The 27,184-nt window shown below is 44.0% G+C and overlaps 1 protein-coding gene across 1 annotated transcript in view; it reads right to left on the bottom strand.

Annotated features, from left to right (window-relative positions):
* The window catches only part of LOC139209894 (nucleolar protein 4-like), a 137,923-nt gene that overhangs the window by 81,194 nt on the left and 29,545 nt on the right, over positions 1–27,184 (bottom strand). Inside the window, exons 2-4 of the mRNA XM_070839783.1 lie at positions 24,870–25,022; positions 21,731–21,842; positions 14,612–14,718 (exon numbers count right to left, since the gene is read on the bottom strand). Coding sequence (XP_070695884.1) covers positions 14,612–14,718; positions 21,731–21,842; positions 24,870–25,022 — 372 coding nt within the window. The remainder of the gene's footprint in view (positions 1–14,611; positions 14,719–21,730; positions 21,843–24,869; positions 25,023–27,184) is intronic.

The raw sequence follows: 27,184 nt of genomic DNA, 5'->3' as shown, positions 1-27,184 counted from the left end.
CTGCCTCAGGCAATGCTAATCAAACACAGAGTTTACACACAACGGGCTGAGCTCATCAAGCACTGAGCACGAGTGAACCGCCCGCCAAGCAGAGGCAGACTAACACAGACAGCCTTTCACAGCAGAGAGCTCTGCCACTTTGACACCAACTGATAAACATAGAGCACAGGCTGCCAGACGTCCCACCAGAGGCACCATGGCATACCAAACAGAAGCCAATAAGAACCAGCTTAGTAATGGCAGTGTTATTGTGAACCACACATTCAAGAGTTTCAAGAAAACCGGTTAATCTCATCAATGGCCAAATGCATGCTGCAAGGTAGTCCGACGTTTAGATCACATAATCCTATGGTGAGCAATTTCTGATCCACTCTGCTCTGCCGTGTTGCGAAACAGAAGCAGCTAAAGAATTAGAACTAATTTTGTTTGTTAGACGAGGGTGAGAAGAGAAAGAAAAAAGAAAGAGTGTCAGAGTGGACCGTGAGGCACAATGTTAATCCTGCCCTGGCAGATTCTGATCATTTGGACTCATCAGTACACTTCAATGCTGCCACACATCAGTATTTAGAAGCTAAACCTGAATCATCGCTCTCAGCTCCACTGCTAAATCCCATCAGTGTCGGCCAAAGCAGACAATGGAAACCACTCAGTCCTTTGTAGCTGCTAATTCATCTATTTTGTTTATTTTTGGTAACTGAGAAAAATGAAGATTTACTGAAGATAGACAGCGTCTCGTTTTCAAGTTATTACACACCATCACACCGTACTTACACTGCGTTCCAGCTCCTAAAAGGCATAGTGGTTTTGGCCAATCTGCTTTTTCTGTAAGAGCCTCTAATGATTGGAAGAACATCACAGATAACACACTGTGTGTATTATCATTCCTTCTCCACGTTATTATGAGTCTGGTTTATTGAAATCAGACTATCAACACTGGAACGCCGAGGTGTTCCTGTTGTTTGCCGTCTTACATGACATGATTGTGCTTTGTGGAACTGCTTCATCTGGTAATATCCTCTCAGGCGATTAACGGAAGGAAAATGACTTGCGGTTTTGGTGTGAACGCACAGTAAGAGCGGTCTTTCTTGCCTCCACGTAGTGACGGCTCTGTTTACATCTGCGCATTTTCACTGCCTTTATCGCCGATTGTGTTTCAAACGGTTTTATTCTTAACCTTTGTGCTTTCAACTATTGCCTGTCCAGGGACTACAGATGAAAATAAGCTTTTGGCTAATATCTTCTCAGAAATGTTATTAAAAGGCATTGTCCCAATCAGATAAAGTAATAAACTAGAACTAAAACAAAGATCAATTCAACACCCTGCTCCCGCCTCCTGCGTTGCTAACAGTGGCTGTATAATAACCACTTAAAGGGGGCTCAGATGAAGTCAGTCCTTTGGCCGGTGACTCATCTGCAGGGGGTTTAACATGACGAGAGGACTGCAATGTAAAAATATCATTGATCGGGAGACTTCTCACAGACCAGCTTTAGCTTCTACTCTGGTAATGTGTCTTTAGTCTCTCTGATTAGGGCACATCTATGTAGAGAGCTTGTAGAATATGATAGCATTCATGTAGTGGCATATGTATGTGATGTTTTTTGGAAAGTCCACAACACGTCAACAAGTCCTAGACAGAAGACAAAAAAAACGTTTTCTATCTGAATCCAGATACGAAGCAGGGATCCATATGCACGGTCGATCATCTCCCTGGGCTGCCTGACAGAACCGCTCATTCATCCCTATATGATGCACATCAACATGTACCAACGTCATCACATTAGTCATGAATGTCCCTCCAACAATTTCACAGAGGAAAAATCCTCAGTCAGTTAATGGTCTCAGCAAGTAGAGCGATTCTGCTCGTGACCATCATGACTTCATAAGCCTCACATTTCTCTCGACGAGTGGATTTAAGATTGATGTCATTTAAGATGGATGTTATACAAATGTCACATAATCAAAATGCTGTCGCTGCAGCTTCGGTCTCTGTGCAGCTTCAAGCTCTCTGCAAAGGCTATTCACAAGAAGATGCGCGGCCTCCTTCACAGTGAGCTGCTTGCAGGAGGAGCTCGAAAGGCTTATTGTTGAAGCAGATTGGAGTGCTTTTCATGCTAGGCCTGAATCGAGGGCAAGACAGACAGTATGAAAGGTGATTTGGAAGAAAACACCTATAGATACATTTTGTAAGAAATACAGACATCTAATGGGTAAAGATGTACAAACATACAGCGACGACAGTGAAAGAAAATGACTTCTTTTCTTGGAGAAAAATTAATCAGACACAGAAAAGGCTAAAGGTCCATCAGAATGGGGTTGAGAGGGTAAAAAGAAATACATAAAATATATGGAAGATGTGTTTTCCAAGATATACAGTGTGACTTTCCCACAAGAAACCACCATGTAAAAAGGTCACAACGCAGAGCCCCCAAGTTGACTGAAATGGGACTCGTAATTGTGTAAGAATGTAAAAAAGAGCCAAATTACATGAATGAAGACTCCTTTCAGTTCACTCACAGTGAGCTACCTGCTGCCTGTCAGGCCTGGACCTTCCCATTGTCTTTTTTTTTTTAATTGTGAATCACTTCACATTTATATACACACCATTTACATATTTTAAGCCAGGCTTAAAAACAAGTTTTGATCATGATGTGTGGAGAATGTAACGTTGCATTCAAGTGGAACCGTTCAAACGGCACTCATCTGGTGCTCCACAGCTTGGCACCTTATCAAAAGCTCTATGTATACTCCACTTCTCTTCACGTCAAAGTAGCATCGAAACAGCAAGCTGACTGACAGAAAGTTGGACTGCAAAGGATTTTGATTCATCGTTGAAGTTATTTAACACGCAAAAGCTCCAAATAGTCGTCACCTGGACTCTGGGGAACACTTTTCCAGAGTTGATAATGTTTGATAATGAAGTAATAACTGCATTGCCAGTGTCTGACCCGCACGACGTCTGTCAGACACAAACAAAACAGTGACATCTACCAAAAGGAAACACAGAATAAGGTGAAGAGGGAAAGAACAAAAATCTACAAAGAGGATTCCCGGGACACTACAGAAAGAGACACCAGATATAGAGGGACCCAACCCATCCAGAAGGAAGAGGAGGAGGAGGAGGAGGAGGAGGAGGAGGAGGAGGAGGAGGAGGAGGATGAGGGGGGGGATTAGAAGGCAGGCTATCCTTCCTCCGCTGCCCTCCTGCAGAGCACATGGCCAGGTCAGGGGAGAACTGGAGTTATTTTGGAGCATAGCACAGAGGAGCTAAGCAGGCCCTCACACAAGGGTTTATCCTGAAAGAGGCTCTGTAGTCCGACTGTCCCCTGGCAGAAGGCTGAGGGTGGGGAGGAGTGAAGACCTTAAAGCCTTAGGCGCCACACGATAACGGTTGGTTAAAGTCTGTGTAAAAATATCGTTGGAGCTGCAATTAAAAATTATTTCCACCATTGATTAGATTGCCGTCTATTTTCTCGATCACTGGATCGGATGGTTTAGTCAATGAAATGTCAAAAAGTAAATAAAAAGCTAATTACACAATATCTACATGCCCCAGGTGACTTCTTTAAATATGTGGTTTTATGCTACAACATTCTAAAAACACACTGGATTTCTATCTGGCTGATTAATCGACTCTAATAAATGTAAATTAAATGTAAACTGAAAAAACCATGGAGTGTGTTATGGAAAAAAATCCTATCCAGGACTGAGAGAGTATGTATGTTCTGCAGCTTCATTTAAAAGGAGTGAACCATCGAGGGAGGCTGGAAATGTGTTTTGGTGAATATCTGACGGATCAGAAGAACATCTGAGCCCAAACCAAACCTGAAGCAGGCTCAGAGCCACACTGCACAACAGCTGATGTCCCTTTTACCTTTGACCTTGAAATGTATGAGTGGCAGCTCAATAGCTTTGGCCTCCACAGTGACACTCACTGGTTACTACACAAGAAATGATTCTACCCGTCCACTGGTCGAGGGAGCGGATATCTGACCAGAAACTGGCAGCTTTTAATCTCAAAGGTGCTTCATCAAAGGAAGTGAAACCTTTTCTCAGTTCCTCAATGCCTTTATTCACTGATTCCATCCTTTTAATGATCAATATTTTCAGTTTCTGACTCCTGACAGTCACGAAGAACTATTTTAAAAGCCACCAGTGGTAACTTTGGCCAAACAGCTTCTCAGGAGATTTTGCCATGGAAACTGTTCACTATACGTGATGTTGGAGGCGCAGTGCTTAAAGAGTCTGTCCTTCAACTGAAGGACCTCAGCTCATGTCCCTCTGTTAGAAAGCCTCAGGCCCTGCTGAAGGGCCCTCAATTCTTTAAGCTTCTGAGCTGCTGTTCAGAATCCAGAAACCAACCCTGACCACTGACCTGCCTGTGGAGGCTGCCATCAATAAAGATCTCTAATTGAAACAGGCAGAGAAACGTGAAATAGCTTCAGCTTTGTGGACCTGTGAGAGAAGAGGCAGCTCTCACATCTTCACGTGTACTAGGATGAGTCCCGTGTCACTGCCTTCAGCACTGCTGGGACCCTAAAAACAACAGACGGACACAGGCTACAGTTTTGTTTAGCAGCAGGGTGTCTGTCAGAGCTGTGATCAGAGAATAATAGCACCACACTGCTCACTTACTATACAGTCCACACATTGTGTAACCATGTTAACGTACTTGTACTTATGTGCACATTGCACATATCTGCGTACTTAAGACTGTGAACGTTTGCACATTCCATGGTTTATATTTTGCACACTGCAGAGCTCTTTCAGTTTTAAAACAAACACATGGTCTTTATTTTACATTGTAAATGTTTCTATTCTATATTTGTTTCTTGACTCACGTCATTTTCTTCTTGCTTTATAGTTTATTTTCTCTTTCTGGTTGTTATTGAGCACCAAAATGCAGAGACAAACGCATCTTTGTATGTGTAAACTTACAGATTGTGACTTTTCTTTCTGCCTACCATAATTTGTCCTGATGGGGAGGGGGGGGGCTCCTGCTGGACCTGATCACAACAGCTCCTATGCTTTGATTGTTCTGGACAAAAACATGAAGCTATTTTTGGGTGAAATCCGAGCATTCAGATTAGACAGATAGATTAGGAGGGGATACCACAGCACATCTTTTTGTTGGACCTCCTCCTGTGTTACTGGGCTGCCCTCCACCACGCGCCATAATGGCCCATTCACAGGAGAGGCCACTGTTTCAATGCTTGGCACGCGCCACCGATTGTTCCTCAGTGTGCGCGGCCGCTTGGTCATTCCGCATCTCCGGGCCAGCCGCCCACACACACACACACACACACACACACACACACACACACACACACACGCACACACACACACACACACACACGCACACACACACACACACACACACACACACACACACACACACGCACACACGCACGCACGCTCATCACACAAGCACGCACAGCCGCCTACCAGGCGCGCACGCACGCACGGACAGCAACAGAACAATGTGCGCCTGTCAGGAGCTCGTGGCCTCCTGCACTCTGCATTACACCAGGAACACGGTCATGAATGATAATGAACATCATGCTTGTCGCAGGACGGAGCGGCCTGCGGGAGCCGCACAATGACCGCCACGGAGCACAAATGTGCGGCTTTCAGCGCGCTGCAGGCGGGCTGTCAGGAGCCCAGTGCCCCCCCCCCCCCCCCCGGCACGGACACCACCAGCCCGGACCACAGCGCAGCGATCACAACTTACTGAAGCGCTCCGGCAACTACCTCCGTGCGGAGCGCTGCCGGAGCGAAGCCCTGCCTTTCTTTTCCTCCACGTTTAGTTCGCATCGATAACTGATCAGCTGTCAATAAGAGCGTCCAGCAGCGGGTGTGATGTGACCGCAGAGAGGAGGAGGAGGAGAAGAAGGAGGAGGAGGAGGAGGAGGAGGAGGAGAGCTCTGCAGGCTGCTCGCCTTCCTCTGTCAGTCACTCAGCAGCGTGCAGGGAGCCTCGGAAAAACACTCCGGACTCCAGATAAATAATGGAAAGATGCAGAAAACGCCTTCCTACCTTCACTTCTGCAAGAGCACACTCAGGAAAGGGGACCGCCACGCGCGCTTCCACTGCCTGCTTCCCTTGCTGTCGCTGTTTGGCTTCTAATTGTTTGTTCATTCGCCTCCAGTTGTTCCAAGTGTTTCTTTAAATGGACAATATAGCCGGCTGTGTGACGGGAGGGAGGGAGAGAGAGAGAGAGAGAGAGAGAGCACACAACAGGACCCTCAAGACTCTCTGTGGCAACCAGGGGGGGGCGGGGCCACGGCTGCTTACATCACAGCCCCAGAGAGAGAGAGAGAGAGAGAGAGGGAGAGAGGGAGAGAGAGAGGGAGAGGGTGTGTGTGTGGGGGGGAGAGAGAGACTGTACTACACACCCAGTAGCCAGTTTATTAGACACCCCTCGCTAAAACTAGACAGAAGAGATGACAGAGCTCAAAGAGAACAGTGTGACCTTCAGGACAGGAGCAGGGTGTCACACAGGTGCACCCAAATAAACTGAGGCTGTGCTGCACAGCGGCTCACTGACCTCAGCCACTAAAAACAATAGGAGCGGAGATCCAGCGGCTGATTTCCATCCATCTGTGCCCCCCCCCCCCTCATAGAGTTATCAGTCATCAGAGCACGCGGCACATTTCATTACCACCCACAATACAAATCAGCCAACTGGAGGATTTCAATTCAAACGCTTAATTGCTAATTACTTATTAGCAGTACTTCATTAGACTCATCACTTTAGATAAGATGCTGACAGACATCAGCCCTCCTCAGGAGTGGTACAGATGTTAATGTGACGTGTTGCCCGTGCAGGTGTGAAACGACGGACACGGTATGAGTCGTTGTTGAACTCCTAATCGTTGACTGATCGATAAAAGAACATCTGAGGATGCATCACATGAAAACACGTCAAGAGCAGAAACTTTTGCGCAAACTGGCCAAACTAAAAAAAAAAAAAATTGCAGAAGAATTGATTCATAGATGTGCAAAAAAATAAATCTGAAATAAAAGAAAGAAACCAAGTCTCCAAAAACAGCTGTGAAAATAATCTTCTCAGTCCATCTCAGATATACATACAGTATATTAAAAAGCAGGTGGTGGCTGCAGGATGCTGACTTTAATATATTTCTTGGACTAACACAAAGTCGTCACTGACACTTCTGGATGTTTCATTCAGCTGAGGTTTCATTTCTTTTGCGCGCTGACCTTTACACCGGATCTCTCACACACAAATGTTTAAATACACACGACCGCTATCCATACTCATGAGGCTGCTGGGGTGTGTGTGTGTGTGTGTGTGTGTGTGTGTGTGTGAGCGCCAGAAGAAGGAAGCAGTGTGTGCCCTCTCATACATTTACATGACAAACCTGCCACCTAAAGGCGGAGGGTAAAACTGCTGCGCTATTAGCCACATGCGCCCGCGCTACAGGACAAAGTGATGGGGGAATTGCAGCGCAGGGTGCGTTGATAAGGATGCTTTATCACTTCCTGTGCTCTCAGAAAACACTGAATGGGCTTCCAGGCCCCAGGGGACTGTGGACACTGTCTGAGAGAAGTGAATAAGAACTGGTTTCAGCTTCCAGTGGAGCTGCCGTTCTCTCCAAAATAAATCCAAAACTTCTTTGCACTGATAAAAAAAAAAAAAAACAGGTTTAATAGACGTGTAGCCATCTTCTCTAAATAATGTGGAAAAACTGTATATTCCAGTAACTATGGTAAACTCCAACATATGCAGAATGCAGTGTGTGAGTATTAGTTTCAGTTTAAGTATTGTAGTATATCTAATATGTCGTGGGAGATTTTTATTTAAGATGATGTCACTATTGTTTTGAGTGTTTATATTGTGTAGTCTGAGTTTCGGGGGCTTTCCGTCCCTCTGCTCCACTAAAAAAATCTGGTGGTTCCAGAGCAGGTTCACTCTCATCTAAATGCAGTTTCAGGGGAAGATGTGTCTCGGTTTTGTTTTCAGTGGTGAGCCGTAGACTCACCTGCGCTGCCTCAGAGGGCGCATGAAAAAAGGTATGAGGGGAAACAGTAATGTGACAGTGTTTTCACTTTCTTTCATACACTACGTGCTGTGCACTTACAGACCATCGAGGGGATTTTTCTTGCAGGGCTTGTTTCCATGGCATTTCCACTTTATTGGACAGTATCCACTGGAGAGAGTCAGGGCAGATGGTGAGAGGATAAGATGCGATAAAGGTCATGCCCCTGGTGCAAACCCCTCAAGGGCTTCAAGCCAAGAGAAAAATACTTTATATGTGGTCTTTAAGCTGGTACAGCTTAAAGCGCTACACCAGATGTATTTAGTATTTTTAAAATGGATTTATGCAATCACACTAATGTCAACTGTCACGGGGCTGAGAAGACACCAACACGGTCTACCTGACAGGACCACTTTACCATTCTACGTCTTCTTCCAGGGCCGAATGTGTACAACAGAGACCGGCTATGGCCGCGGCGGTGCACGAGGAACGATGAACTCAGAACTGTGCTCATCTTCCTCATTATGTTAACAGAAAACATAACCTCATCAGCAAACTTATTTGCTGTATCAAACTAGTTCTACATAAATGTTGGAAACCCATTGCAGGTTAATTGGGGATGAGTTTTTCCGTATCCAAGCCAAGGGTCTGAGGATACACTGGTACAGGCTCTAAGCTGCATGAGGCACATTTGTGACACTGGGCTAGATAAATGAAACTGACTTGGAGTTTTTCACGTCTTTATACTTTTCTATCTTTGTATTTTCTCTATCCTGCCTTTTGTTCTTGCTATCTTATCTCTTTTTATGCGCTCTTATGTGAGGCAAAGTGAACCAATGTAAGAAATATGTAAATAAAACAAGTATAATAGGTTTGATCACACTTGACATGGCTTGGCTCGGCTCGGCTCGGCTCTCTGCGGCTAACTCCAAGCTAATTTGGAACTATATTTATGCACTCTGGAGGTGCCCAGGAACGTGTTTCTACAGCTACATCTGTACTTATATGTGGTCTCGTGTCCTCTACAGTCGATCAACAAACAGATGCCGTACCTATGCTCCTGAAAATCTAAAGATCACAGAGTCATTTTAATTTCTTGTTTGTACATGAAGGATGAGCACCCATCAGCCGCAGAACACCAGAAGAGCCAGCAACACATTGAACATTTGCACTAATACACACTCATATAATTCCATAGGTGTGAAACACAGGTGTTGTGAGGTGAGTCATGGGGTTGTGGTGCTGAATAGATTTGGTGCATGTGGGATAAAAGCTATGAGCTGTGCAGTGATGAGCATAAAGAAACTCTCCAGGTTATTAAAAGCTCATCCGGCTCAAACATACAGTTCAGGGCTGTGGGATACCGATGTCCACCACGGCTCACGTGTTGCTATAGAAACCTGCCACATCAATTCATTAGTGTGTGAGGCTTTAGGGTAGTTTACATTATATCCCCTCCTTCTAAAGTTCTAGGGAGCGCCCCCCCCCCCCACCATCCTGACATCTGGAGTTTGGTGGGAGAAGTGAGAATTATTTGACAAATGTTTGGCGTCTTGATGCAGCGCAGAGCTCTGGCTAATTCAGGCTAATGTTTACCCTCTGCGTATGGAGAGATTCGGTGAGGAAAATATGATCCTGGATCAGCTTTCCTGCTGCTTTATTCTTCAGCCGACCGACTGCTGTGGACAAAAGGTTTTGTCTGCTAAAAAAGGTTGAGTCCAAGGCCAAGCTTTTTATCTACAAAAGTATGATTTTTTTTCTGCTGTCTTCTCAACAGTCTTTTAGTAATTATAATAGACCAACCCCCAACCTATCTCCCCCTCTGCACACACACACACACACACACACACACACACAGACCCCTCCTCCCAAAAATAATGAAATGTCTTTCCTCTGGAGGTAGCTGGAATAATGGGCAGAGAGAAGGAGAAGGGGAGACCATAAACGATAATGAACCACCTCATTCTCCTTTTTTAATTCCTTCTCTGATTCCCTTCCAACCTCCCCCCAACCCCCTCCTCCCATTCCTCCACCTCCCCCTCGCACCCCACTGTCACCTACAAATTTTCTATTTCCATTTTTATTTCCATCCCAGCCAAGCACATCCACCTACTCCCATCCTTATTTTCACTCCTCCACCTCCTCCTCCTCCTCCTCTCTATCTATCTTCCTCCTTCCTTCAGCCAGACAGAGCCACCGCCCTGCCATCGCTCCTTCTCTCCTCCCCCTCTTGTCTCCTCTCCTCTCACTCCTCACCCGTTTCTACATTGTCTGCAGCAGCCTCCCTCCGCTCTCCCCCACCGCACCCTGCCCCCCTGCCAGGAAGCATCCTGGGTAATTTCCTCCTCTTATTGAATTGGGACGGGGGGCGGATGGAGGGAAAGATAAAGGGATGGGCAGATGAACGGAGGCTTGGGATGAGTGCTAATGGAGCCGGTGGAGGATTCACACATCACAAATATGCAGTGCATGCTCCTCTCTTCTTCTTCTTCTGTCTACCTTTGGCTCATTGTCTCTAGAGTAAAGGCACAGATGATTCTCTCCCCACTTCTCTCCCATTTTCCCTTATGCTCTCTCGCTCTCTGCTTCATAATAACAACCCACACAAAAGACTGCGACCTTTTTTCACAGAATGCTATGCTATTCAACTGTTCTGCACTGTCTGCTTCCACACACACACACACACACACACACACACACACACACACAGACTGAACCTAATGCTCCCTCATGTCCAGTGTTATTTCTATAGGTGAGTGAGTCATTGCTCCTCTATTCCTGTCTGTACTTTTGCTCCTCTGGGCCGAACACTATAATCTTCCTGCAGCACAGTCTCATCCTGACACACACACACACACACACATACACACACACACACACAAACACAGAATGCATATACACAATCTATACCATCTGCTAAAGTTCACCTCAACTCATCCAGTTGGAGAATTGAGAAGAATCTGATCTGACAAATATACTGTATTATCACATACGAGAGTTTCAGTGTAGGTGGGGGCGGATGAGGTTGGAGGGTGCATGAACAGCACAAATCAAAAGTTGACTTAAAAAAAGAAATCAATAGCAACAGAATACTCAGAATGCAGTACTTTTTAGAAGAGCTGCACCACTACATATGCCAGTAAGTAACAGGAAATATCAGAGCAGTGAAGAAGCACAGCTTGCCCAGCAGGGAGCACCGACAAGTTCATTTTTCTTAATCGGTCGCAATTCTTAAAAAATAATAATAATTTAAAGCAACTACAAGGAACTCTCATTTTTTGGCAGCCGCCGTATCAGTGGTGCTTCCCCGAATGAAGACCGCATTTCCCATGGGCACCACCACCTATGTTCCAAAGACCTTCATCTGGCTAGTTTGCACATTTGTTTTGGAAGCAAGTGAAAAAAAAGACAGAAGGTAGTTTTGATGCTATTTTTCTTTCTAAAACAGCTGTTTGCAGAACAGCTTTGACTTCATGTATCTTTTTGTGGATATAAAAGATGAATAACTGTGATATGATGGTGAAACAAAGCGAACTTAAAGTGTTTTAATGCTGCTCATACGCCTTTGAAACAGAACAGAACAGAATACAACAGAATGGAACACAATAGAATCACAATTATAACCTCTACTATGAAAACATGCCATATTATTACAACTGAGAACAATATATTTACTATATACTGGGCTGACTTCTATTGAATATTCAATGCCAGTCATGATTTCTGCTGCTGATACTGAGGTTCCTCCAGTACAGCTATAAATATTTTAACTTTTTCTTTGTGTTACATGCAATATGTGGCTTACACTGCGTGCTTATATAGTTATAGCTTCTATACTGTTACTTATGTGTAGGACATGCTTGAAACTCTCTGGTATAATAACAGCCTAACAACTTGACCCAAGGTGAAAGATGCTGAATATCGGCACATAGCCTCGGCCATTAGATGTGTGGTATGGATCAAGATCGCACATCAGTCGACCTTAACCTCTGCAGGCGGCACCTACAGAGGTTAACCAACGTTTTTTTCATTTATCACTCACAGGCTGCTTCTTATGCAGTCCTGCAGATCAGTGCAATAACACTGATAGATGTGTAACATAAACTGTTTTCCAACGTGAACACTTGACTGATCTTCAAGTGACATTTGATGAATAGAGCACAGAACTGACTCCACTTCCTTTATCATTAAAGTGTGAGGAATGATTAGCAGTCCTGACAAACATTAACCTTCCTTCCGCTCACTGCTAATGTCACATTGCTGAGATATATAGAAAAAAAAGGAGAAAGGTGTTTTGCTTTTTTCATATCAACAATAATGACGAACAACAATGCTCACTGCAAGTGAGAGGAAGACGTTCCTTTTAGACTTTCCTGGACTCTGACATTAGGGTCATAATGAGAAGTTCAGACTGAACTAATTAGAGCGGCTTTGACATGGTGTCACCAAACAGCCGAGTATAATTGTAACAGAAAACAGGAGTCACAGAGGATGTTGCAGGTGTGTGTGTGTGTGTGTGTGTGTGTGTGTGGGCGCAAGAGAGCAAAATGGCGAAACACAAGGAGAGTGTGGAGAAAGGTAAAAGTATTGAACTGTGTGTATTTGAGATATGCTGCGTGTGTGAGAGTGTGTGTGTGTGTGAGAGTGTGTGTGTGTGTGTGTGTGTGTGTGTGTGTGTGTGTGTGTGTGTGTTGGACAGACCGACAGACAGGCAGATATATTGGCATTCCAGTGTAAATTGGCACTTCTGTGTCTTCCTCTCTCTCTCTCCTCAGCTAATTAACTTGACGCTCAGGGGCCTGGCTTAATTGGAACGAGCTCAACCCTCTGTTCCCCCACCCCTTATCTAGACACACACACACACACACACACACACACACACACACAGGAATATGACTGACAGTGAGTGTGTGGTACTGATAGTCACAGTGGTACAGGGTGGAGTGGTGGTGGTGGTATTGTGGGAACAATATGGAATATACCAATCACCACCCCCCACCACAGCTTAAGTGTGTGTGTGTGTGTGTGTGTGTGTGTGTGTGTGTGTGTGTGTGTGTGTGTGTGTGTGTGTGTGTGTGTGTGTGTGTGTGTGTGGCCGAGCCAGCACATAACTTATCGACAAAAGAACAAACTGCTCTTCCTCACAACCTCAGTGCTCTTCCACCTCTTCTTCAGCGAGTTGAGATGGATTGTCCTTTCAACCGTCTAATCAAGTTCTACCTGGTTACCTCATTAATATCTAATTGCGGGCAATGTTGCAAATCAACTAGCAAGACTAATTTATGGAAATACTGGAGTTACGTGAATTTTTGCATCAATATGACGGAGGCTCCTCCAAGTCAAAGGACTGATGCTTTGATCCAGCAGCTAAAATGATGTTTAGGCTCAAAAGACGGTCCTCTAGCAGCCGTAGCAACTGTGACTGTTGTCCGTCTGAAAACAGGGAGGAAGTGAGATGATGCTGCTATAAAGCCTCTCACTCATGGGGGGGGGGGGGGGGGGGGCTGGGATAATTCCTTACCTTACTAGGCGATATAGTCATCAGTATTTTCTAACCTTCACAACAGCAGCACTGCACTAAGTACTTATGTCATGGTTGTGCCAAAACTTAATCACGGCGTTGGCACATCATAAAACACGTTTATTTTTCCAACTATCAGATCAGCTAAACCCTCTGTGATTCCAGATGGCATCAGCCAACAACACATTTTCTAGTTTAATTTGGAGGACTGGTTAATATATCTGTTATTTTCTTCCCTTCTCCACTTACTATGTATCACAGAACATTAGACATAACATAACAGAGTAGATTAGTGTTAAAATAATTGGCCAATTAGTTGATAAACAGAAAGAAAACCATTTTGCTAATCATGTAGTTGTAGCTGCACGAAATACAAAACATCCCCGGCTTCTCAAATGTGAGGTGCTTCAGTCGTTGTACACTGAATATTTGGGGTTTCTGGAAAGTTGCTCAGTCTAAACAAGCTATCCAAAGAGAATTTTTTGGCCCTTTACTGACTAAATGTTTCGTTGGTTAATCCGTAAAACACCTGGGACTCAACTGATAATGAATTGCATATGCATGGCAGCTTTTGCCCACACCTAAGCCCACACCTCACATGCTACGTGAGATTCAGCTATAAACACGCTCCATACAGAGCATATCCAAACAACAACATCTCATACTTACTAAGAAGTGATTTTGGCCCACTGACCTCTATAAGCGTCACACTGAATCACTGGTATTTCTTCTCATTACAGTGTTTTAATTGTAAGACAGTGAGTGGGAGTTTTCTTCCTACCAAGGCATTAGTGGGCCTCCTGGTTTCCTCCTACACACCTGTCACATACAATACTCCAACATACAAAAGAGATGACTGCTTTTAAAGCAGTTGTCAAGATTTACTATATGATCCACTCTTAAGGAACTTCTTTTGGTCTCAGGGTGCACGGAAACACACGCAACATATATTCTGTCTGGCACAACAGAGAGAAATATAATTAGAGAAAAAATAATAATTTAGCGCCGCAGCTTCCCGAGGTGGAGCCGAGAACCAGAGTCGGCGTGTCTCCGTTGTTTAACATGCAGCTCGGTCGCAGTGACCCCACGTACCTTGTTGTTGCCCATACACTGCAGCTTCATCTGCTTCATGTAGGTGGTGGTGAGAGGCATGTTGTAGTCTATCACCTCCAACACCAGAGAGCTCGGCCTGTCGTTCTCTGAAGAGGAGAGAGGAGAGGATTTTAAGAGAAAATAACAATAAGAAGATCTGAGATCATATTCCACGTGAGGCTTCTTCTTGTTTCTTCTACTCTTTCTGTCTATCTGTACACGTTACACCATATTCACATTACAGTGGAAACATGAGGCTCTTCCACAGCTCTACAGCTTAGTTATTGGCACCGACATAAACAGGTGAAGTACTTTAGATTCTGTCACCATCAACATCCTTCTCGGTCTCTTCGCCTCATGTCCACACTGCCGTGATGTCCATGCTGATAAAACAGAGCCAGCTTCTTATAGACTGCTAAAGACCCAAGTAGGTGGTGTGTGATGTAGCGCCGTAAAGCATTACACACACCTCCCCGGAGCTCATACCCACTAAACCCAAGTTACACAGCACAAGAGCAGATGTTCAGGGTGCAGGCTGGGAATGAAAGATTCCTATTCTAAGTCTGGGTACCATCAGAATGATGTTGAAGCTGTTATTTTAAGGTAAAATAGTCGCATAATGTTATTTTAATTTCCTTTCCGAGACTTTCATACACTCGTCATTGAGACATTGCTGTTTCATTATGATATTGTACAAATATGTGTCCTTTTCTGCAGAAGTTAAGAAACGGATGGAAGGAAGAGAGCAGGGGAAAACACAGTACATAAAAAAAGTATGTAGTAGTAGTCCCCAAACATGGAGGGTGGTGCAAACCCAATAAAAACACTAGTAATTGCTCTGTGTGTTCTGATTACCAAATATCTATTTACTATGTAGATTACTGTAGGACTCAAACAGGCTCTTGTAACAAACCTGGGCGCTGAATTTGAAGGTTGATATTTCACAGAAAAAAAATGTTTTCAGTTTGGTCCTGACGTGATGGTGATTTGTTGGTGTATAGATTTGTCCTACATCAGTATTCGCCGCACAAGCAGTAGCCTTCGGCATTCAAGGTCAGCGCAGCTCATGTCAAAGTTCAACAACAGCACTGGACCATCGCAGCACACTGAGAATCAGCGATGGTGGGCTAGCAACAGAAACTCCTCTTTATATAATGTATGCAATGCAGACGGCAGCCTCCACATTGATTACAAATGGTAAATGATCTGTATTTGTATGGCGCTTTTCTAGTTATTTCAACTACTCAAAGCGCTTTTACATGACATTCACGCATCATTCACACAGGAGGAAATGTAACATGGAGGAGAGTGTTCTTTTATACTCATTCACACACTGAAGCCGGCAAGGCTTCAGGAGCAAGTTATGGTTCAGTGTCTTGCTCAAGGACACTTCGACATGTTTCCCATAGGAGCTGGGGATCGAACTGCCCTGTATACTGTATAATATATTACATCAACACCTCAAACTCAACATGATGTTATGAGGTGGGACTTAATGCAGGACTATCGTATTAGACTGCACTAGTTCAAACTGGGTGCACCTAATAAACTGGTGTCTGAATGTAGATAATCAGGGAGGAGATGCACATTAGCAGACACAAACTGCTAATTATTTCATAAAACAATAAAAAAAGGACATGGTATGTGTGATTTTATCTGTCTTCTGTCAAACCTATCGACTGTTAATGCTGTCTGTCATCATGTCTTTCCAGGAAGCCGACACTAGAGGACCCTCTAGAGTCGGAGGAAAAGCAACACACACATAGTGATGCAGCCCGACAACGTCGAACCCTCTCAGTTCAAACCTAAAACACATCTTTTCACCTCCAGTTATCTTTTTCCCTCCACATTTTCTTCTCCTTGTCCTTTTCACTCAGGCTTCTTCTCTGTGCTAGACCAGCTCTCTCATGTACCTCTGCTGCTCTTCCTGACATTTCTTCTATTCTTTCCCTGGTTAAGGGGTTTTTGGAGAGTTTTTCTGTAACCCAATAGAGGGTCTAGGGATAGAGGGTGTACGATATACAACTTGTAAAGCCCCTGGATCAAATTTGTGATATTAGGTTCAGGCTGTGTAAACAAAGTTGACGTATATGTTTAAAACAAAAACCTTTCACGGCATTACACAGCTCATTCATAGAAGGAAAGAGAGAAAACAGGAAATAAAAGCACCTAAAACTGCACTATCTCGACCAATACATCTCTCCTGTGCCTCTTCTTTCAGTCATTAATCCACTGACCCCTTGAGGACGTGTCTAACGTCTGGTACACCTACAGAATGGACATGAATATGGGGCACAAGATCAATAGGGCTTAGCAGAATAGACAGGACCGTCATCATTGATCGGTGATTGATAGTCTTGTACGAGGACGGGAGAAAGAGACAGAGTGCGTGACAGTGTGTGTGTGTGTGTGTGTGTGTATTCTCCAGACAGGCACTGGCTGTGATAGCTGACTGATTAGGTGACACAAAGCTGCCACAAGGTTCCCAGGAAGCCCTGCTCGCTCAGGACAATGACGATCTTGGACACGAGATGTTTTGCAACATGTGTACAGCAAAATAAAGAATTAAATAAGTGTGTGACTTGTTTAGGTGTGTGCACTCGTGTGTCATGTGGTGTCATAGTTGACAGTAGTGTTGTGTGAGTAGGAAACCCAGGTTTAGATATGCTGGTTTTAGGAGAGGTGTCTAAGACAAAGGGTTTCATGCATATAGGTAAAGCAGTTTATCTTAAATCCGAAGTGAAACAACGAATGAGAAATGACATCAAACCACTTCTGTTTGTAGGTTACTAACTCTTGTAGTTCCTCATCGCTGGAAGCATGAGTAGAATAAAATAAAGAGACAGCAGACACGTAGTCGAGATGAATAGGGTGCCTCCTCAGTGTCGAGTTCATTTTATCCGTACAGACGGCTATCACATGCAGGGTCTCACTGGGCGTCAACACCAAAAAACTAGCTCCCGTGCCAGAACGAGCTGTCTAAGAACACAAGAGCACCGTCCGCATAAAAAACTCAGCACATGAAGAACTTGCACAGTGAATGATGGGTCTTTTCCCACAGCAACTTCATTAAAGAGTCGTCGTCACAACATCTGCTTCATATGGACATAGCTGACAAAGATCGTGACATGAAGATGACGCTGTAGATTAATGGCTATTTGTATTGGCAATGTGAGAAAGTTTATGTCTTTTAGTTGGATATAAATCACAAATTGGGCTGAAAACAGGATGCAACACCCTCTATCTTTAGATTTTTGAGTTGGATAATAAAAGTCTTGCCAAAGAAACCTGTAATAAATACTGTGTGTGTACAATTACACTGACAGTAGAGACGCACTCTGCTTTTTTTTTTTTTTTTTTTACAGAAATACAGAATATTTTTTTGTATATAAAAAGAGAAAACTCTTCCCCGACCTACAACCAAGCATGGCCCCACACACACACACACACACACACACACACAGTGAGCCTGCTGCCTGTGTCAATTAAACATGGCCCTGGTCCACGCTGATTAATTGCATTTAATAATTCACAGCTGAACTTTAGTGGAAGTCACTTAAGCATAGCGATAAAGGGGGCTGAGGTCGTGTGTGTGTGTGTGTGTGTTCATGTATGTGTTCATCTGTGTGTATGTTCGTGAATGCATGTCGGGGAGAGGCCAAACCCCCACTGGGTAGGAAGGCAATTAGCTGCTCTCTCTCTCTGAGTGGCATCCATGATGGCACAACACACACACACACACACACAGAGCTCAAGTATCATGTCTGTTGTCTTTACTCGGTGTGTGTGTGTGTGTGTGTGTTTGCTTAGCTTGTTTTATTCTGATTAAATCATATCTATTATGTCCTGTGGAAACCTCATATTTAGATTTTATACCTTGTAACTTGACCCTTTTTAAAGAAGTGACACTGTCCAGCTGGTCCAGGCAAACACACTGATGGTGTGTTCAAATTCACACAAAAAAGGGAATTCAAAAGGTCTTCCCTGAAACTAAGAACATGTTAAAGTAGGAAATCACCCTCATGTGATCGACCGAAGAGAAGCTTGTCTCTGACCCGTAGTCACAACCAGCCTGACTTCTCTGTGAGAATGGAACAGCAAAGGGATGTGGTCCGTGTGTTCCTGTGTTCATCTTAAAACGGTAGTGACACTGAGCTATGTCACTCAATCTGTTTCATTTGGTTGTTTTCTTTGTGAACCCTCCCCTGACTCCCCCCTCTCACCCCTCACCCTCTACATCTCTTTTTGTCGTCCTCTGTGTACATTCTCATTTCAAATGTCTTCTTCCATATGGCACTTTCTGTCTTTTTACCCTGGACTTCAGATTTCTCCCCCAGCCCCCCAACAGAACCGCTTCTTTCTCCCTCTCTCCCCCGACCATGTGGAAAATGAGCTCGTTTCCTGGGCCATTTTCTTTGTTAAAAGCCATTAATTAGGCTAATTGAGGAGAGAGACAGGACACTCCAATGACTCCTCTGTTTAATGAGGGACGAGGAGAAAACCCAAGGGGTGGGGGGGGGGCGTCGGGGGCTGACATGACATGGTGAGGAAGCCAGGGAGGGAGGGTAGAGGGATGGAGGAGGGGAGGATTGCAGGGACGGGACAGGAGCAGCTCGGAGCAGTGGAGACGGGGATAATGGGAGGGAGAACTAGAAGAGGAGCTGGAAACGGGATGTGGGGATGGTGGGTGGGACAAAGGAGGAGAGAAAACAGAGAGATGGACAAGCTGGAGGGGGGATGGAAGGATGGGGGAGGGATGAGGGAGGGATGGGAGTGTGTGGGGGAGGCCTTCAGGGTGCCAGTAGTTGCGGAAAATATATAATGGGGGGTGGCAGGGTTGGCAGAGGATGGGGGGAGCAGTAATGTACAATGGATGTCGGCTCGTCTTTCTGCCGGCACCTAACTGAGAGGAAGAGTCAAAAAACGTCCAAACTGAGACACATTTTCTGTTGAACGACTCTACGACATTATTAAGTTCCACATTCCTCCACATTTCATATTCCCGTTATTAAAGACATATCTCTGTGTGTCTTAAACAGGCCATGTGCAGCCGACGTGGTAACGGCTGTAATGGCTGCTCGTCTCCAGACTGGCTCGGACGACGCTGAGAAAATACAATGTTCAGTTGAGTCGTGAGGCTTCAGCAGTCAGTCTGAGCAGGCGTCTTCTCTCTGGGTGTCCACGCAGAGAGAAGACGCCTTGCTGAGCTGCAGCAGCCGGGCAGCAGAACAAAAAAGGGAACTTTGTATGGAAAAGACCAGTGAGGCTTCGTGGTAGAAGTTACAATGCCAAACTGGAGCCAAACTCTTTAGGCTCTTAGATCGTACATGTAGTAATGTGATGTCATGTCTTTTCTGACAGCAGAAGAGTCGGTGGTTTTACAGCAGCTCATAAACAACTAATTACACAATAATAACAAATATAGCACTTTGTCCGCAATCAGTGTTTTTACGTCTCACGTACATTAAAGTGGATTTTGAGAGATGTCCTCTGGCTACCATTGCTGGTGGAACGGAGGAAAAGAAGCACAGCGAAGCATCTAAACATCTAAAACCAGTTGTTTTTTTTCATGATCTCCTTGTTCAGATGCTGTGGACGCTTCATCGGGATAAGTGACAGGTGTAAGCAACAGGCGCTGAACATGAGGAAGGTGGGACTAACACTGTGCCTTGTATCTTTGGCAGAAACGCTGTACATGTAACTTTAAAAACATATCCGCAGCATGTGTACTCTATATTCCACACAGGCTACTTCTCAATTTGTCATAGAAAACAAATCACCTCTTCCCAGATATGCAGGGCACTTCTACCCTCACAGGAATACAAATCTGGGTGGAACAAGCAATATTTAATAAAATCATAATTATTAAAAGGTCAAATGGCGCCAAATACTGCAGTCCAAATCAGTATCAACAATTCTGTCACAGTTCTGTCATGAAGTGCAACTGGACTCAGAAAACCTCTCTGTGATTGGTTTTAATCTGCCTAATTAATTCTAGCTTTCACTTCTTTATAATCAGGGGACATGTTGACGATTTTGCCGACGGGGGGGAGGGCAAATATAATATGTGAGGGAGAACAGCAAGGGGATTGTAATTGAAAGACATCGTGGAGAAAGAAGGGCGAGGGAAGGAAGGGGAGGATTTCTTTGAACCTTCATGTTTTAATGGCGTGGGGAAGGAAAAACAATGGAGGGAGAGTTCTGCCAGAACTGGACTTCATGCCAATAGTGTTGAATTTAATTAAAATGCGTGAATTAGGTGAATAAAGAGAGAATGAAGAAGTGGGAATAGTGTGTTTTTAACTTCTCATTAGTTCGTCTTTCACCTGCTCATGTCTACTTTGGTAGTGATGGAGTTCACATTAGCTTTAGCAGTAAGATAGTCAACTCCACCACTATGGTCTGTGTCTGTTGTACCTTTACAGACAACAGCATGAATCTCTGTCAATGTGCTGAGACCCTTTTAGGCTCCCAGAAAGGTTTCATGTCCTCCTGTTCTATATATTAACAAAAGATCAAATCCAATGCAGCAGAACCGGAGATGATGTTCCCTATATGACGTGTCCAAACCGAGTTTCTTACTTTACCCACAATGCAACTATTGTATGCTGGCGGCAGCTCATGTGTCCGGAGCCTCTCGCTGACGTGAGCTCACTTGTTTCTACCTCCACACCAACAGATTTCTTTCTTTTTCAAACTTGTAAACTTCAGAACCAAGCGACACCGACTCAAGTGACATCACCTGAGGACATTCGTCAGCACGTCTCACTGGAGCCATAAAAGGCTTTATGCCACACGTGGACAGGAACAGTTCTGCCAGACTGAAGAACTGCATTGTGGGATTGTTTTTCTGTTCCATCATTGAAATTACCAAGGACACTATATACTGAACACATTTCACACACAGAACATAGTGGAGGGTAAATATTCAGCACTTTACAGCAAGTGGGAATCATTTTGGAAATTCCAACCTGTTCGTGTCAGACAAATAAAACTACACCGACAGTGCAGCAGAATCATCGCATGAATGATCCCACTGTCGTAGTAAAGGTCCTCAGGCTCAGACTGAGATCAGGGGACTTGCTGACTGGAACATCTGCTGCAGTGTTGTGTTTGTACCTTTGCAGTCCTGCCCCGCGGTGCTGATGTGCATCCTCTTCTGACACTCTCCGCAGCTCATCAGGAAACGAGTCACCGCCTCTCTGGGCAGGAAGGCATACGTCTCCGCTATCTGAGAGACACACATTGACAGATGCAGAGGGGGTGGGTCAAAGAGTTTCTTCTAGTTTCTGAATGAATTCATGATCACTGCGATTTGCATACGGCAGCACAGCAGTTAGCACTGTTGCCTCGCGGCGAGAAGCTTCCAGGTTCAAATCCGCTGGCCGGCAGGTTTGCGGTTTGAACCTTGGATCTTTCTGTGTGGAGGTTACATGTTCTCCTCGTGCTTGTGTGGGCTTCCTCCCACAGTCCAGAGACATGCAGGTTAATTGGTAACTCTACATCGCCTGTAGGTGCGAGTGTGAGTATGAATGGTTTCTGTCTCTGTGTGTCAGCCCTGTGATTGACTGGTGACCTCTCGCCCAATGTTAGCTGGGATTGGCTCCAGCCCCCCCCCCATGACCCTGAAGGATAAGTGGTATGATGGATGGATGGATGGATGGATATTGCATGTAATATTCAAGCATCTAGTTTGATTTAGAGTATGAAGTGTTTGACGGTCAACATTTTTCTTAAGGTGATCAACATGCACATGTACATTATTAATAGCTTGTAAATAAAGGGCAAAGAAAATGATGGTCAATGCAGATAGAAAGTGATACTGAAAATTCCAACGTACACAACTACTTGCACACTATTCAGGAGTTAATCTTCCCCTCCCATTCATATCGTGTACAGTGCATTCAAATGTTGTGTTGAGATGTACTTTTCTCACAAAGCGTGAGTCACTTTCATCATTTAAAACACAAAGTACAACAAAGGACTGACACTAAAATCTATTGTTGATTATTGAACCACTAAAACATTTTCTGTCATACAACTCTTTATCCTTCAAGTCAAGTTGTTCACATTTCACCATATAACAAACGTTGGCTGAGAATGGCCCACATTACCTGTTTCAAATACTCTTAAAGCGCTTGATAGATAGATTTAATAGATTTTTTGAAAAGAATCACTGCTCTCACTGGTGCTGAGGATATGAGGTCTATAAATTTCTGGGTGTGTTTGAATGTGCATATGCATAAATCAAAGATTTATTCTGGAGGAGAGGCACAAAGACACAAAAGAAGAGAGGAAGAAGGATGGAAAATAGCCAGCGTGGATGGATGGGGGGTTGCTGTGCAGCCTGTGTGTGCGTGTGTGTGTGTGTGTGTGTGTAGGAGGGAGGGGGTAAAGCAAAGGCAAATGTCACTCCCAGCCTTTGGTGGCACTCAGACCTGAAGCTGTGTGTCAGGGCAAGCTAGCTCCTGGCTTTAACTACAGCGTATGGACTAAACAGCACACAGTATACAGTGTATGCACTGTACTGTAGAAGGACAGAGGACAGGCTGACAGATCAAACCAGATCTGTGCAGAACAATTAAAGTTTTCAACATTTAGCAAAGAAGGAAACAATAATGAGAAAGGAAAGGAAAAGTCAACGATAAGAACGAACAAAAGAAAAAGAAATCCCCGCTGGCTCATCAGCTCTGTTACAGATAAAGCTGTGGAGGCTGCACTTCCTGCTTTCCACCAAAAGAGGGCAGTGTCAGCAACTGAGACAGCAGAGCACACCTGAACAGGCTGCGGGGGTTTACTTTCAGTTTCCTCTGAACTCCAAAACTCTGAGTCTGTTTCTACATCTGACTCCAGCAGCATCATCATCAGATCAAGGGGAGATTTCCACAGATTTTAACACTTTTTGAAACTTGGTTTTAGGTTTGAGGCTTGAATTATGTTTAGGACACTGTCAGCATTAGTGGGTTAGTGGTGAAAATTGGCAAAGAGAAGAAAAAAAAAAAAGGTGGAATAGAAATTAAATTCCTGGATAACAGTGAGGCTGATAATGAGCGCAGCCCATTTCCATGCTGTCAAAACCATACATTCTGTGACCTATAAAACTGTATTGTTTCAAAAGTAATTTACTGGACTCTCTCTCTCTCTCTCTCTCTCTGATATTGCTATTCTAATTTAGTTTAATTTCAAATGCAACTGCCAGGTTTTTATTTCAAAATCACATAATAGGAAAAATATAGGAGTAACACAGTAGCTAGCAATCATTTTCATTATCAATGAATTTTCCCGTTCTACTAATTGGTTAATTATTCTGTCTACACAATGTGAGAAAATAATGAAAAATGTCCATCACAGTTTCCAAAAAGCCTGCGGTGATGTCATCAAATTGCTTTTTTTGTCCAAACAGAGGTCCGAAACCCAAAGATATTTAGTTTAGTTTATCACGTAAGACGAAGGAACTAAGGAATGTTTAGTGGTTTTACTCTACAAATCACTTGTAAATGGTTGCTAATTATTTTTCTGTTGACCCACAAATGAATTCATTGTCTAAATGCAGCAAGTAAAAGTACTTGTCAATCAGAGCGTAGAAACGTACCGGATGTGTCTTAGAGCTCAGTTTCAGAAAGACCCGATTGATCTGACGTGAAACTGAAACAGGCCCACAGTGGTGACGAAGGCTGGAAGAAGACAAAGCCACCGTTTCTTTTCTCTTTTTTTTTTTTTTTTTTTGCCAGAGACAGCAAAAGAGGAATGAAGCCCCAAAAGAAGAGGAAGAGAGAGAGAGAGAGAGAGAGAGAGAGAGAGAGAGAGAGAGAGAGACAGAGCCTGTTAAGCAACAGACGGAACAAGTTATGAAAGAGAGAGAAAGGACTCTGAGGGTGGAGGGTGGCAGGAGACAGAGGAGATGCATGGGTAACGACAAACAGAGGGCTGAAAACTACAAAGGAACCACGAACAGTGACAGAGTAAAGATGACGGACAGTAACCACCACAGATGATCCCCCTCGTATCTATCTCCTGCTTCCCCACTCCCTTCGTGATGGAGCATGTTTTAGAATTGTCATTATCATCAGTGTGTTACTGCCAGCATCATATTATTTGACGCTTTCTTTATTCTATTAGCTCGTGACAGCGCACTGATTGCGACATTGTTGCTGTAAAGGTTCTGTGTAAAAACGGAATAAATAAAAGTGGGGAAAGGAAAATGTCTCACAGCTTTCCTTGAATTCTAACCATGAATTTTACATAAAAGCAGCCTCACAGCTTTGTAGGTCTTCTTCTGGCCGGCGTGTTTTGGTGCTTTGCCGGGGTCGGCGCTCATCTCCACGTGCATGGCATAGATGATGTCGAAGAAATCCTCCACCACAGCCACACGCTTCAGGGACGGGTCCCCCCCCGACACACTGTCCACACACTGGAAACAGAAGATTACAGTTAGAAAAGGTTTTTATTTCAGCCTTTAATCAGACGTTCACACTGAGGACAGACGGGAAGAGACAACACTCCCCACCAGTACACTCCATCTTACACATTCACGGGATTATTACACATGTTTGTTGCTAAGAAATTGTAAGTATTAGATAAAATCAAAAAGGTGACTACCAAATAAATCATTCCTCGTCTCATCAGGTCCTAAATACTTCCTGGCGATGAGGATTTGCTCTGTTTTATGTCACTGTAGACAGAATATCTTTGGGTTTAGGACTGTTGGTAGGACAAAACAAGACACCTGGTGTGTTACATTTTCTACGATTTTAGAGACTAAACGATTAATTGAATGATCAAAACAAATGAATTGATAGTGAAATGGTTATTTGCAGCCCTGCATCAGTCCAACCCTGCGAAGGAAGCGTTGTTGATGAGTGAGTTAAGGGGAAAGCTGGCGATCATCCATTGTTCTATTTGTACTGATGTCTGTCCCTTGCTGGTGTCATTCAACGACACTTTAATGTGTGCCAGTATAAAATACCGCTGACAAAACGCTTAAATGATCAGTGATGACTCTCGATTTCAGCTAAAAGCAACAAAACTGCAAAAACAAACTAATCTAATTAAAAGTGGCAGCGAACAAACGACTCCAGCGTCCCCTCACATCCCGGTCTGCACTCCGCAGTTACAGTTATGGTGCTTCACAGTCTTTTGACTCACATCAGACGTCAGTGAGTGAAGTGAAAACTGTAGGCTGGAGGGGCTGATCTCACACTGCCACGAGTAGGAGACTAAAGTGAGGACTTTCATTTGAAATAAGAGTCCTGTCACTGATTCATGTCCTTACAGCACATTTACAGGTTCCTCTTCAAGTTATGGGTCATCTGTAGTTTATTCTAACTCTGTTTATGGCTGGTTTTCAAATAGTTCCTGCTGAATTAATGTAATCTAATGTACCTAATTGTTTATAAATAGGACTTTTAGCACTGACTCGTACACTGAAGATGGATCCTGGTCTCTGAATATTAACCCTTTTCTTATAGGCCATGATGCCTTGAATATCTACAGCAATAAAATACAACAAACTCATTAATGCAGCAGTAATGAACAATGTTGAACTGTCCTCCACAGAGCTCCACCACATAACGTGTGCTTTAGGGCTGTTGTTTGAACCACAGATTGTACTTCTGCATTTTTCGTCCCTCCGCCATGAGAGAACTGTTTTAATAGTTTAATGCTGGAATCAGACATTTGGGTCTACTTCTATGAGCCAGAATACAGCGGAGAAATTAAGGCCTATGAGGTCTCCTCTGGTCATATAGCCTCACTTCCAAAAGTATTTGCACCTTTTTATTGCATAAGCAAACCAGTTTTAACTAAAAAAAAACATCTTTCCAGTGGTGAAGTACTTCTTCAGGTAAAGGCTCCACAAAAAGGCCTTTAATTAGACATCTTGTTGGTCTTTAGCTGCTGTAGATATTTAAAGCATAATTAAATGTTTCAGTGTTGCCAACATGCCATTTTCCTGTGACGCTTAATGGTGTGAAGTAAATTCATGATGTATTATTCCACCGACAAAGGCCTCCACTCCTGCTGTATGTTAACCACACTTCCCAGAGGACACGGCACCGTCTCTCACACTCATTGCACTGACTTCCATTCATTGTGGACAGGCTTACCTTACTGATCCTTACTCTAACCTTAACCATAACCCATTCATGTCTAAACCTAACCTTTGCCTAAACTCAGTTCCAGTTCACATCTTACATTCATACCATACCGTAAACTCAGAAATGACGTTTTGCAAGTCCACACGAGGACAACCTGTGCCCACATGGTCGATGTTTATGCCAGAAGTGGCCCCAATAAGGATCGACAAACTTGCGCACACTCACACACATACACACAAAGAGAGTGAGAGAGTTCTGGGAATACCAGGATGTCTTGGGAAACATCCTTATTCCCATAAAAGAGTGTGAGGTGTACCTCTGGAAAGAGTGACTAGAGTGGGGGAGTGTGTCTGTATCTTAGACAAAGGAATAGAGAAAAAGAAATAAAGAGAGAGAAAGAAAACAAGGCAAGAAGGAGGAGGACGACTTATAGAGGGGTGGATGGAGAGTTCAGGGCCTCCTCTCACTCCCTACTCAG

The sequence above is a fragment of the Pempheris klunzingeri genome, chromosome 11 (assembly GCF_042242105.1).
Source record: "Pempheris klunzingeri isolate RE-2024b chromosome 11, fPemKlu1.hap1, whole genome shotgun sequence".
In the NCBI taxonomy this organism is placed as follows: Eukaryota; Metazoa; Chordata; class Actinopteri; order Acropomatiformes; family Pempheridae; genus Pempheris; species Pempheris klunzingeri.
The sequence above is the reverse complement of the archived record's forward strand: the minus strand, read 5'-3'. Positions and strand labels throughout refer to the sequence as shown.